Genomic DNA, 14,877 nt, shown 5'->3' with positions numbered 1-14,877 from the left:
GATGATGCTTATAATTAAAACATCTGTACGTAACATTATCTATGCGTATAATAAATATATCTGTATGTAACATTATCTGTAGGTGAACTTAGTTAAGTTCAAAAGAGGGTCTGTTGGATTTATTATACTCTAAAATATCTGTTGGATTTATTATACTCTAAAAATGCATACAAAGGCCTCACTATTGGATGTTTTATGAATAGAGTCAAGGGTGAGAAAAGAGGGGAGTGTGGCAGATGATGTTTTATGTTCCAAGGTCATGAGGACGGAGCCAGAAGGTGATAACGAGGAAGGAGGAATGCAGCAGAGGCATCACGCGTCACACCTCATGACTATTGATATTGTGTAAACCATAAAAGACTGGATCAGGGAGAGCTCGGGGTTCAGACTTCACGAACTGACCCATGCACTGTATGTTGTCAGGGACATGTAGGTTGGATCCAGATATCTGTAAACTCTTTTATTTTACTTATGCAACATTAATTGTTCGGAATAAATTGTATTATTATGCTTTAACCCGTCTGTTTGGAAAATCTCTTTGTCACACAAGATTAACCAACACGTAACTGGGCCTTGACCTCTTGGAGGTAGAAGGCCAGTTCCTTCACCGTTTAATCATGTATTCTATAATTAAAAAAAAATGTTCTATATGTTAGTTCCCATTGTTGATGTCTAGATCAGCCACTTTAAATGCTGTGCCTATAAAAACGGTTCACATCCAATGAACCTTTTTCCCTGTTTTATTGGTTTACATGAGGATTTTTTTGACACAAACAGAAAATTATTCATTTTAAATTAATTTTTCTTTAAGTAAATATTCTCAATTATTCAGACAACTGTTTTTATAAGCCAAGGAAATGTGTTGTTCGTAATTGAGCGGATAATAACAGAGTAAAAGTAAAAGTTTAACAATAGCTTACAACTCAAAATGTACACCCCTACCCAGAATTCTGCTGAGCAGCAAACTGTTAGAATCTGGGTTTTTAGCAGAGCGGTAAAACAACGCGTACGTATGAATATGATAGGAAACATCTGGTCTGCAAAGAACGGTGGCAGTAGAAGACTCAGAGTACGTAGAAGATCAGCAGACAGTCATAATGTTTTTTATAGAGGCTATCAACAAGGGGCGAAGGTCACATGCTGAAAGTGTCATTGTATCCTTTTTTTTTCTTCTTTTTTTTAGCCATTGGGACAGTTTCCCAAAGGTGTCATTTCATTTCTTTATTTTACAGTGGAGCAGGTTCATGAAGTACAGCATGCAGCTATCGGATCAGATTGTGATCTGCAATCTGATCGCCTAAGATAATGGCCTTGACGTGACACACACCTTCACACACTCATTCACACTCCAGGAGCAAGAAAGATACTTAAAATTTACTGCGTCCTGAACGAAGGACAAGTCAGATGGGGAGAAAAAGATAAAAGCTTATGGGACAGATAAAGATAAAGACATGATAAGACTCCCTCTGAAGGGCTTCCATAAGTATTTCACTGATCTTTCCTCATTCCACAGTACGGGTTTAGACATACAGGAAGAGCAATACTGCACACACTTTTACAGTTTATGACACAGGAACAGGAATGTGAATCAGATAATGGATGGATGGATATCAGTTCTGATATCTAATGAAAAACTGTAATTTGTAATATGCAGTAAAGCCATGTTTAACTCCTCTGGCAACCAATAGACCCCCAATAGTAGATGTTCAGAAGGTGCAGCAGTTTAACCAAAAGCATCCCCTCACCAGCCCATGCATTGATCACATGCACGGACCAATAGTCTGTGGCTTGGCGCATGGTCTTCACATGATCAGAGAGTGCTGTTATTCCAATCACCTTCTGCGCAGATCGCAAGCCTCATTTGTCCTCCAACTCAGCTCAGCATCAGTGTTGCACCTTTCTGGACTCTTTTCTATTTATTATTGATATGGTCTTTCCTGTGCGTCCATGAGAAAGTGAGTATTTGTTATAGTTGTCTATTGTTTAGTAACTGCATCGTTATAATAATTCTAAAGTCACCTGTATCATGTTATAATACTCATACTCGTTTGTCTATAAGAGTTTGAATGATAAGTTGTGTGTTTCTGTGTCAACATCATTTAAGTTAGAACAGCGCAGTGAACGGGCATACGCGGCCGTCATTAAGGGACCGTCGCACAATTACTCATATCACCCTCTGTGTGCATTCTGCTCATTGTACTGCCTGAGAGCCCGAGTCTGCTATTTGTTGACGCTCCCTTAAAGTTCAGAAGGCTGCGTTCTCTTCCTTTTATTCCTGTTTTAAACTGTTTAGCTTACATTTAATTACATACAATACTGTTTGTTTATTATTACTTCATGTTACTAATACCTGCTCATGTTTTCTATTTTATTTTCTGTATTTAGTAACCACTAACCACACTATCCACACTATTCACAAAAGGATTTAAAAACCATCTTCAATCAATAAATGAGTGGTATCTCAAAGAGAGTGTGTGTGACCTGGACTAATTGATACATCGTCATCATATTCATGTTCTTACCGGACAACCTGTGGAGATTGTAAATGACATTCATAGAACCATCATCTAAGGGTTCATTCACTCAGCATCACTAAGGTCACAAGTTTGGTATCCATTACACCAACGCCTATTTTACAGTAGACCTGTGATTGTTGGAGAGCGAAAAAAGAAAATCTGAATTAGAATAAAAAGATTTTCCTCTCCTGCAAACTGCTAGCAAATGTTTTATAGTTATTTGTAACTCTTTCCTTGACTTTGTGGGCACACTGAAATACTTTAAAGCCACAGGGAATGAGCAGCTGTAGAACATTAATGTGATTTTTATAACACTTCAACTTTTTTCTTGTATCCACGAAAGTGCCTATAAATTATATTTATTCCCAGTTAGATCTTTTTATGTTTTATTGCTTTACAACACTGAATCAGGGTGGATATCAGATTTAGAGATATACAAATTTCGACACTTAAAAACCAAAACTACTTTAAATGTCTCAATGGAAGCAAATCTCCACCAACTGATCTAAATTAAAAGTAAATACTTTATAAAATACAAAATAACTGACTGCATAAGTGCTCACCCCCCCCCTTTAGCAGAAGCACCTTCATCAGTAATTACAGCTGTTAGACTGTGGAGGTACAGTAGATCTACCCTGTATCAGTTTTACACATTTGGACACTTTTTACCTATTATTCTTCCACAAAACAGCAAATTTTAACACAAATTCTGGATTGAACTGAAATCTGGATTCCAGGATATAAGCATTGGTTTTCAGTAAGACTTGTGATTTTTTAGATAAAATTTCATATATACAGTATATATATATAGGTTGTAGGAGGTTGTAGCGGGCTCAGTTTTAAAGGTAGAGTGAAGATCCATCATATGAAACTAAAAAACCTAAAGAATCCATTGGTACCAACCATGTCATAATAGCTTGTCGGGAAGGAGGCTAAATAACGCTCCAAACTTGCGCTAAATTTTGGCGAGGAAAAACTGTCATGACCATCTTCAAAGGGGTCCCTTGACCTCTGACCTCAAGATATGTGAATGAAAATGGGTTCTATGGGTACCCACGAGTCTCCCCTTTACAGACATGCCCACTTTATGATAATCACATGCAGTTTGGGGCAAGTCATAGTCAAGTCAGCACACTGACACACTGACAGCTGTTGTTGCCTGTTGGTCTGAAGTTTGCCATGTTATGATTTGACCACATTTTTTATGCTAAATGCAGTACCTGTGAGGGTTTCTGGACAATATTTGTCATTGTTTCTGTGTTGTTCATTGATTTCCAATAATAAATATATGCATACATATGCACAAAGCCAACATATGTGTCCATTCCCATGTTGATACGAGTATTAAATACTTGACAAATCTCCCTTTAGGACATCTTGAACAGATAAAAAATGTGTGATAAATTTGCAACACACTGAAGTTTGTAAGTAGTGGGTTGATTAATGAAACAGGTTGCTGCATGAGGTATAATATAGTGTGCGTATATTTGTATTTGATAGATGTATGCAGTTGTAATTGAACTATAAAAATATATAATTCACTTGGATTTAATAAAAAAAGCAAATAAGCAGCGACTGGTGAGTCACCTGGGCAACAGTTGCTATGTAGAGTCTACCATCTCAGCCATTGAGCCCAGTGACTCAGTCAGTGCCTGATTGCCTCAGTGCCTTGGGAATTTTCATGTATTCTTCCCATACTTCTATAACCATGTTGCTAAATTTATTTTGTGTTCCATATTTATCGGTTACTGGTTTTACTTTTAAAGGAACGGTGTGTAACAATTAGGGGGATCTATTGACAGAAATATAATATAATATTTATAAGTATGTTTTCTTTAGTGTATGATCACCTGAAAAGGAGAATCGTTGTGTTTTCGTTACCTTAGAATGAGCCGTTTATATCTACGTAGGGAGCGGGTCCTCTTCACGGAGTCCACCATGTAGCCCAGAACGGACAAACCAAACTCTGTTAACTTTTCCTGTTTGGGCCCGAGTCGATCACCGCTCTCTCTCTCTTGCTTCACCACTCACTTCCCACATACGCACACACTCTACGCACTGGCTCTGCTCCAAATGACCAACAACTGGCTCTTGAGAGGGTCATTCACATTGCGTAGGCCACCATAGTTCTTCTACACACTTGGCACACGGGAGAGGTTTCAGTTGGTTGCAATCTGTCCCCTCACCGCTAGATACTTTTAAGACTTTTTTTTTCTATTAAACAATGTCAGAAAATATTTTATTACATCCCCTGTGTGATATAATGTTTTACAGGCACTGTGCAAATAATACCTACAGGGTGTGCCCTGTCTTTGAGAACTGCTAGCATCTTCCCTCCTTACTGGCATTGTAGGATGATGATGCTGCATAGCAGAGCTGTCCAATAAAATTTTAAGAGGCCAAAGGGCAGTAAAAGTTGGGAATCATTGCGCAACGACATTTCACATTTCAGAATGATTCTCCTTTCTTTACGCATGTGCCTCTGAACACCGCCCCCATAAAAACATTAAGTATTGGTTAATTTTTGATTTTTTTTCCAGCTGATTTTCCCTCCCAACTATATTTGGCTGTAGCAGGGCAGGCATAAAGAGCCGTGAGCTGGACGCTTCTTGTCACTGTCGCTGTTATCTTCGTGGATATCGGAGGAGGAGAAACAGGAGTAGTATCGTGGACTCTAAGAATTACATCTAGTCTTCTCTTTTCAAATCAGGAGCCACTGATTATCCTTATCTCCTCCTATTACATTCTCCACGATGTACATATCCAAGGCGGTGACGACCGCGGTGCCTACCGGCTGCGACCCTCTAGCCACAGTGTGTTCAGGCGGAAACTGCCTTGTTCCTCCCAGTAACTTCAATGACATTCTGAGCCAGGCGATGAGCGTGACGCTCACATTAATGCTCGGTATGGTCATGTTCTCTATGGGCTGCACTGTGGATACCAAAAAGCTGTTGGGCCACATCAGAAGACCCTGGGGCATCATCATCGGCTTCCTGTGCCAGTTCGGCATCATGCCTTTCACAGGCTTTGCCTTGTCGCTGGCCTTCAATGTGCTGCCTGTACAGGCTATTGTCATCATCATCATGGGCTGCTGTCCTGGAGGCACCGGCTCTAACATTATCTGCTACTGGCTGGACGGAGACATGGATCTAAGGTAAGAATTGTTTTGGGGTTATTAGGGGTGTAAGTAAATACCGATATGCTTGAGGATCGCAACATTATGTTTTATGATACTGTATTAATTGTAAAAAAAAAACACTTTATCAATTTTTAATCAGTAAGTGCAGTAAGCACTGCATGCAAATATTTGTGAAAATAAATACAAATGCAGATCCCACTGTTGTGATTGCATAAAACAAGTTTTTTTTTTAAATACTGTGATTTTATGCAGATGATGGTGTGTTCTTTATACTATGACAGTTTTCCTGAAATTGGAATAAAAAATCACAATATATTGCCTTGCTTACAGTATCGCAATACATCGCAATATATTGAATCGTAACCCCTGTATCATGATACGTATCGTATCGCCAGATTCTTGCCAATACACAACCCTACTTATTATATATCTTGACTTTATACACCACAAAAAAAACAAATTAATACATCTGATTATTAGAAAACACAGATAGCTGCCCAGGCAATGTGGCCCTGTAGGCCCAAAATAGTGATAGGATCACATTTAGGTCCCATTTAGACAACCCAGGTGATACGTTTGCTGTTTGCTAATGAGGCTACCATGGAGTACAAGTGGGAACCATCATTCTCAGGGCCTCATAAGGTAGCGTACTGCGTAGGCTAATGATCGAGCAAATCCCCAAGTGGGATATCAGTTGATTGGAGACTGACACAGCATCAGTCGCAGGCCCCCTCCTTATTTTTAGGACATACACTGCTTGAAAAATATAATGTTATTAAAGAATTTTGTTTGACAAAAACACTGTTCATATACTCCCCTCCTCAGTATCAGTATGACAGTCTGTTCCTCTGTCTTGGCCTTGGGGATGATGCCTCTCTGTCTGATCATTTACACCTCCGTCTGGACTTCCTCCAGCACCATCCAGATCCCATACGAAAGTATTGGTAAGTAGGAAAATGCTGTATGATTACTAGCCCATAAAGCTAAACTTTCTAAGGACGTCCACATCTACCGTTTTATTGTGTTGTTCACTCACTTTGTAGTTTTGTACCAAAAGCACTGTACAGGATTATTATAATCCTATAATTATGTCACGCTATGAATTCTGTGTATCCTCAGGTATCACTCTAGTGTCCATTATTGTTCCAATTGCTCTGGGAATGTATGTTAAACGCAGATGGCCCAACGGGGCGAAAAAGATCCTCAAGGTAGGAATCCATGTGACTGTTTTATGCAAAGAGTGACATCTAAGTATTACTCCAATATGTTTTTTATGAATCTGATATTTGATCAAGGGATTCGTTGTGACATTCATGGATTTATCTAATGGAAATTCCGGGACTGCCTGTGTGTCTGCTTTGCACAGTTTGGGTCCATTGCAGGATTTATTCTCATTATCTGCATAGCTGTGGTTGGAGGAATTCTCTACCAGTCCTCCTGGACCATTGCTCCCTCCCTATGGATTATTGGAATCATCTACCCCTTTATTGGTTATAGCCTGGGATTCTTATTGGCCCGCTTTGCAGGTCAACCCTGGTTCAGGTAAGGTGACAGCGTTGTAGTGATGTTGGCATATACAGTATATGTATAAAGCCTGTATCTTGATTCCTTGATTTAAATTTAACTTTGCCGCCAAAGGTATATTATACTTGAATTCAGTTGTATAAATCATGAAACCACTACTGCATCAACAAACCCATATACTAATAAATGTACTTACTTAATGAGGCTGTTTATCGCTCCTTACTTTGTTCAGAGCTCGAACCATCGCATTGGAGACAGGTTTCCAGAACTCCCAGCTGTGCAGCACCATTGTCCAGCTGTCCTTCAGCCAAGCTGAGTTGGATGTCATGTTCTCATTCCCCCTCATCTACAGCATCTTCCAGCTAGTGACAGCAAGCATAACTGTGGGAGGTGAGAGTTTAGCAGGCAGATACTGTACGTACACAGAACCCATCAGCTATCGGTCTGACGACAGATAAGCCTCTGGGGGAAAGGGGCTTTATTTCTGGGGTTCCGGTGTAGCCAGCGGGTATCTGGGCCAAGACTTCCTTCTCTGTGCGCTGCTCATTGTATACAGTCCGATTAGCAACTTGAGACATGATACCGTAGTTGAAGTTGAGAGACAACATGTACGACTGCATTGTTTCACAAGCAGCCAGTTTACAAGCTAATTTCAAACCAATAAAAAGAGAAATCATCGTCAGACAATAGCTGCATTTCGGCCAATGCGTTCCGCCTCTTTTGCTCTCCACACCTACTGTTTATCCTGCGTTCAACCAAAGCCCTCTCGAACGTGATTGGTCGATACTACTCGGAATACAAACGGAAACCCGCACGCTTCTGATACCAAACTCTTATGCCATTGCCATATTAATGCAAAATATGTTTGTAGAGATAAGGTACACAGTTAAAGCTGAAGTAGGTGAGATTGGAGCAAATATGATTGAAAAAAGTTATTTTTATAAAATGTTCACTATATCGTGACAGTAGTACATGAAACAGGTAACCTGAAAAAAAATCATGTGCCTCTTTGTCCTCCGGTGTCCCCCGGTGCTCCTAATGGCATCTGCAAGATTTCACAGACCGGAGGAAAACAAGCAGTAAGAGCTGATCTGAGGTCTTCTATCCATCTGCTGTCTATGAGAGCCGGCGGTCAATCACTCGCGAACTCCAACCAAACGGTTAAACTAGGCAGCGCTGATCAAATATGAATCAATATTATGTTACGTTAATGCCTATTTCTCTCCTCAAATGTTTTCCGAATCATCTTGTAGTGTACTGTTTAGCTGTAAAATGAGAACGTTTGTGACGCCGCCACCATTGTGAAATCTGGTGAAGGAACGCCAAGCTCCGGTCACATCCAATAGGAACGCTCTCTCAATGAAATGACCTGTGATTGGTCAAAGTCTCCCGTCACGGGCTAGATTTTTTAAAGCCTGAAAACAGAGCCATGAGGAGGAGCAGAAGTCTAGTTTTCTCTCAGAACACTTGAATTACAATATGCTGAAAGGTTATTATGGAATTTTTGCCCAATGATGCAAAAATATACTTCTTACTGCCACTTTAAGGATGGCAGTTTTTCAAAGAAAAAGTTGCACTTTAGTGAAAACTAGGTGTTGGCCAGTCATCTACCATCAAAAGAATGAAGGGGGAACATACGGCTGAAGCTGTCTCATCCTCCACAAGGCTTCTGACACAGCTGAACAAAGTCTCTGTGGGTTTAACTGGGCCGGATTATACTAGAAAAAGAAGTGGTTCGTGCGTGTTGTTCAACCACATGCAAAATAAAAATGGGTTTGGTGATCGAAATGGACACTTCCTACATACCCCACTATTATCTCGTCAGCCATTTCCTACTGCGATTCTGTTTCTGCTGACATGACCATTTTCAGTCATCCACTGCTAAAATGCTTCTTGCGGACAGGCTGCATGATGGCATGTTGTTTGTTGTCTTCTTCCATAACTACTCGTTGCACTGGGTCAGTGCTCAGTTCTGGCACACTTAAGGAATATTTAGAGCATCAGATGTTCTGTTTTATCCCATCGTGAAAACACTGCTTCCCTGCCTTTTCACTTAGCACCGCTGCTTCCAAGCATTATCAGGTTTCTTAAATCATCAAATTGAGCCCAGTGTGCCATTTAATACATTTATTTATCACTTAACTTTAGCAAGTAACAGAAGTCAGGGATGTTTCATATTCATAGATCTGTTTCTGTTCAGGCCCAGTCACACAGCAGTCTGTGAAATAGTCACGAAATTGAATGTAATGATTTGTCTACATAGACAAAATCAATTTGTATGTATTCCTCGTAATTGTGAACTGGTAAGTTTAAAAAGGGTCAAAGTTTATTTATTTGTCACGTAACTTCCGTACTTAAGTTACGACACTTCTGGAGTTATTTTAAACCAAACGGCGATCTTTCCTAAACCTATCTTAGTAGTTTTTGTCACGTAACTTCCGTGCTTAAGTGACACCACTCCGGTGTTATTTAAACTCAGACCGCGATATTTTCCTAAACCTAACTAAGTCGTTTTGTTGCCTAAGCCTAACCAAGGACATTCGTAGGAAAATGCACTAAAAATACGTTGTTGAAAGGGAAATTTGTGTCTATGTACACAAATCAAATACATTAAATATGGTGACTATTTCACGAACTGCAGTGAGACTGTTTTGTTCTGCTACATAAAGTTATGATCCAAGGGTCACAATGACTATAGTGACAAGCCGATGTATGTCTGCTTGATGGTGTCATGTGTTGCAGAACATCTACACTTCTAGTGAAAATGTGTGTGTCATTGCACAGGTGTGGTCAGATCAACATCTGTTCCACTTTCATTTCAGTGAAAAAAGAGGTGCGACGTATTTGCCCTTGGTTGGAAATTGTTCCTACTTGGTTCACCTCTGAGTCGGATTTTGACGAAATTGTGACGCTCCAATGTCTAGGCAACTTGAGAGTTATAGGATGGGGGTTACCTCCCATTCCTGAAATATTGATTCTCTGAATCTATGTTGATATAACTGCAAGGGAAAATTAATGTCCACATATCTGAACCAAAAATACGTTCCATAAATACGTTTCATATCAGCCTCGAAACGCACTATGTCACTTGGTTAACGTTGTGAAACGATTGGTTAGTTGAAAGTCTTGTGTTTATTTGACCCATCCATCCACCACCACTCCCACCGGCCCGTAGTCGACTTTCTTGCTTCTTATACTAGTTATTATACCACATAACTTTCATACCACTTCACTTTCAGTAGCGGTGGCTCGATATACTTCGTCACTTGCTCTGACAGAATGCAAAAACAGACACATTCAATGTGTGGTTTGCAGGAATGTACAATGCAGACATTGTGGTTTGCAGGAATGTACAATGCGGACATTCATTTCTGGCGACTGGGCTTACAAAAATCCACCTTTTCTGCATGATGGACCTCTGCCTTCAATCATTGCATTATCAACCCTTATAATAACTGGCAGAACAAGAACAACACAAGCACTAGATGACAGAAAATTGTCAAGAGAAAAGGATCATTCACTGAAGCCCAGGTTAATTTCAATGCTGTTTTAAAAGATACATGTCAGGATGACTAATCAGTATTACTGAATCCATGTTTTTTTTTCCTCTACAGCCTACCAGATATATAAAAAGACATGTGGCCGTCGCCCAGCTGATGCAGACTTCGAGGATCCATCCCTGGAAGCTGGTGATGGTGAATCAGCAAAAAAGAAGGAACAAGCTGTGGAAAATAGTGCCTTTGAATTTGATGACAACGGCGAAGAGAAGGATAGGGACGTCAGAAAGATCACCCAGCTGTGAAATTACACACTTGCAAATCACAGACTTTGGATTACAGGGCCACGGCACTACTGAAGACATCAGCCATAACTCAACACTGTGAACACACACTGCTCTCTGCAGGCCGGAGGTGTGCACTACAGGTCCTGTTCAAATCAACTTTGGGAAACGTTTTGCAAGAACGGGGGTGCCCTAATGTCTTCTCCAGTACGGCCAACGATTAACTTCAACTAATTTATTCATATATTATCATTCGAGAAAACTTTACTCTGTACGTTCTGTGAGAAAGCCCGTTGTGCCGATTTTTCTTGATCAACGCATGTACTTGTGTCTTCTATACATATCTTATCAATAATTCAAACAGAATATTTAATGCTGTTTATGTGGCTAAACCATATGTCCATATGCAGTTGTTTACTTTAGTTTGCGCTGAACGGTGGAATATACAACTGAATACAAATATATCATGTTTATGTGACATTCATCATTTCTCTGATAAGACACAGAGTTGTGTCAAATGAAGAGAAGTGTGTGCACTTTTGAGAGCCACTGTTTCACAGTCGTCAAACCCACTATACAATACGTAACATACAAAAAAATAACCCTTTGTTATTCTCTATTCTGATGTAGCAGGTGAAATATGTGGTTACAACAGACCAGCTTTGGGCCCTGATGCAAACTTCTGTTTCCGTTCCTTTCAGTTCTTCTATGCCTCATTTATGCCAGTAGATGAATCGAGGTCAGGGTATGGTAGGGTGACAGCTGATTCTGGGGCATTTTGAAATAAGTAAGCTTGTGGTTTTACACATCTATTTATGAAACATATTCACAGTTCATTTATTAGTCTTCTGTGCAAATGGGAAAAACGCAGAATCCAGAATTTCATGGATGCACATTAATAAAAGATTTTACAAACCCTCGTTGCTTTCTGAAATGATGCATTGTTATCAAACAATTTTTACATTTTTGTTGTATATTTTGTTGTGAATATTAATACTCGTATTCAACTCAATAAAGATATTACAGTTTTTCTCAATTTATTTGGCTTATTTTGTGAAACAGTCTTAACATTCTCTAAACTGTTCTAACTGTTTAATGGGACATTACATCTATTTCATGTCTGCAAAAGGTAGTAACTCACCCAAACACTTCATTCATGCTTTCCAACCTAGTTATTGTGTCAGTAAACTGGACAATGTCAATCGTGTGAGCCGTTCTGGTCAAAATATTCTTTATATTATTAATTAATTAATTAATTAAAATAAATGTGTTTTTTTCAGCATGGCAGGGTTCCTACTCTTTTTAAAAATATTTTTCCAGGACCTTTCAGGACATTTTCCAGGAGTTTTTATTGACTATACAGGACAGCACTTGCTCGTATTGACACATTTACACCTTTTACTCATTCGCTTTGGCTCAATTCCTGAATGAGAATTATTTTTTTTCCAAAACAATGAGTTCCAATCTCTGAACAATTAGTTTGTTGTTCACAACAGATTTGAATGTATCATTTATTCAAGCAAATTGCATATGTTTTGCTTCATGTGTGTGGAAGAGTAAGTACAATTTGCGAGAATTCAAATCTGTTGTGAACAACAAACTATAATTTTCAGAGCTTGGAAAGAAATAATTATCATTTAAGAATTGAGCCAAAGAGAATGAGAAAAACAGTAATATTTGTTAACTTTCCCTTCATGTTGTATGTGTTTCTTTAATGTAGAAGTGATAATTAGTGATCATTTTTTATGAATATATGAGAATATTTGAATCATTCAAATGACGATGACCCTTAAGCCCTTCTGAAAAACCGGCACATGCAGAATTTCGTTTTGTACCGTAATAATGTTGTAAAATGTTAACATTTACGGGCCACATATTCCCAGTACAAGGTCAGAAACATATTTGCTTTCCAACCATAAAATAATCACATTTAATTCTTATAGTTGTCCAAAGTCCAAGATGTGACAGCAAAAGCTGTCCACAGTCACATAATTACATACAAAAGAAGTGCTGTCATGTGATAATAAACGTGTTCAGCTGTCCCTGACATTTGCTTCAGTGCTGAGTGAGCCTGAGATGTACGGGAGCTCAACCAACACCCTTCATACCACATATAATGCCTCCTCCTCCTCCTCCTGATGAGTGCACTACAGCTGCTTTCACTTACTGATGGAAATAATGGGAGTTCTCACACTTCCAAAAAAATATGTATCTCCCAGTTTTCATTCGACATTGAATGTAGTAAACATTGCATGCATGTATTTATTTTATATGTTTAATAAACTAGTCCATTGGGTTGTCTCATTATGAACACATACGTGAACATGTTTTACCTTATCTCTTAACAGCCCTGTACGCCCACCATGGCTCTCCCACACAGGTGTTTTATTTTGCCTAATTCGACTCTTCGCTCTCTCTGTGTGGGTGTGTAAACACAGTGATTGGTTTAAATCACTGGAGTGCTGCAGTAATGAGTCCTAAAACTCGGAAATGAGTTAGCATTTTAGCACTTTCTGTTCCCTCGTCTGGAAGTCAAATGGGTTTCTTTGAATGGGTGCCTGGATGCCTGATATAAGGTCTGAGCTGAAGAGATTTTAACATTTTGTTCTACGATAAAAACAAACAAAAAAAAAAACATCAGTAAATATCCCACTTGTGAATTTTGAAGCTTTTATATGTCTTGAAAAAAGGCGGTTGCTAACAAGTGGCTAAATGAGACTACTAAACGTCATCATGCCGACATTAGCTTTTCACTTTTGGCGATTTCATTCACCCTTCATGAATCATAAAAGTGGTGTTTATGTGAAGATTATCTTGCTGAACAGAATGTGTAAGTATCATAAACGTGTGTTTGCCACAAAGCTTAGTTTCTGCAATAATCCAAAACCCAATGGAACAATCTCTTTACTCTACGCCATCCCTGTAGCGCTCTATTAGTTTTTGTTGCAAGTGGATCAAGTTCTTATTGGTTCGTGAAGTTTGGTGACCTCACTGTAATGTTTGTTTTATTGACGAACACCATGGTAAACATAAAGCAAATACATAAGCAGATAATGCCAGGGGATCAGAGCACTGACATAAATCATAAATCAGTTTATAAAAATGTTATACAGTTGTAGATACAGCTGTATAGATATAAGGTTTTAGTAGCTTTTCTGTTTTTAGACTAAAGGATCGATGCAAAGTATTGTTTGAATTCATTTTCCCAAAAAATATGAGATTTTGCAAGAAATAAAATCAAATTAAATAATATAATATTTAATTTGCTTTAGTAGAAGAGTAAGTACAGAAGCCAAACATTGCATTTTCATGGGAGAGGGGAAATTCATGATCAATATATTGGGAAATAAATATATAGACATCTTTCCAAATAATACAAGAGTGGGGACAAGATCAAAATAGATGATATAAATCTTCTTGAACCAGTTGACAAAATGAATGTGTCCCAGTTTATTTATATTATTTATATTGTCTATATTCATGTTGTTTATTTGTTTTATTGATGAACACCATGGTAAACATATAGCAAATACATAAGCAGATAATGCCAGGGGATCAGAGCACAGTTTGGAATTCAGTTTGGAATTTTATTCCAAATGATTTGTCCTCAAAACTTGGAGGCCTTAAATTTGTTTTACCTTGCAGCTACAATGTTGAAAAAAAAATTTAAATTGTCAAATTTTCACAAATGAATTGCTCCTTTCCAGGTACTTAATTTATAAACTTAATTCTTCCTCTCACAGATATTACATTATCTGGAACAGTAAATAAAATTCATTATTACCACTGTAATAAGTACGTTGATGTGAACTTCAAACTTCTGAACAAGTATGGTATTCATATACCACAAAGGGAACATGATTTAGATTTTGATGTAATCCCTTCTGGCTATGTTATGCTATTCAGTCCTATCTGAA

General features: G+C 38.6%; 1 protein-coding gene and 1 long non-coding RNA gene across 3 annotated transcripts in view; one reads left to right on the top strand and one right to left on the bottom strand.

The window, feature by feature from the left end:
* LOC119500086 overlaps positions 1-14,877 on the bottom strand; it is a 45,169-nt gene that overhangs the window by 28,507 nt on the left and 1,785 nt on the right. The gene's annotated exons all lie outside the window — the stretch shown is intronic.
* On the top strand, positions 1,662-11,996 carry slc10a2 (solute carrier family 10 member 2). Its single transcript, XM_037789525.1, has 7 exons — positions 1,662-1,955; positions 5,227-5,670; positions 6,481-6,599; positions 6,775-6,863; positions 7,022-7,197; positions 7,412-7,569; positions 10,794-11,996. Exons 2-7 carry the CDS (start codon positions 5,270-5,272, stop codon positions 10,979-10,981), a joined length of 1,131 nt encoding a protein of 376 aa, XP_037645453.1. The 5' UTR covers positions 1,662-1,955; positions 5,227-5,269; the 3' UTR covers positions 10,982-11,996.

Source organism: Sebastes umbrosus, chromosome 13, assembly GCF_015220745.1.
Source record: "Sebastes umbrosus isolate fSebUmb1 chromosome 13, fSebUmb1.pri, whole genome shotgun sequence".
Taxonomy (NCBI): Eukaryota; Metazoa; Chordata; class Actinopteri; order Perciformes; family Sebastidae; genus Sebastes; species Sebastes umbrosus.
The sequence above is the reverse complement of the archived record's forward strand: the minus strand, read 5'-3'. Positions and strand labels throughout refer to the sequence as shown.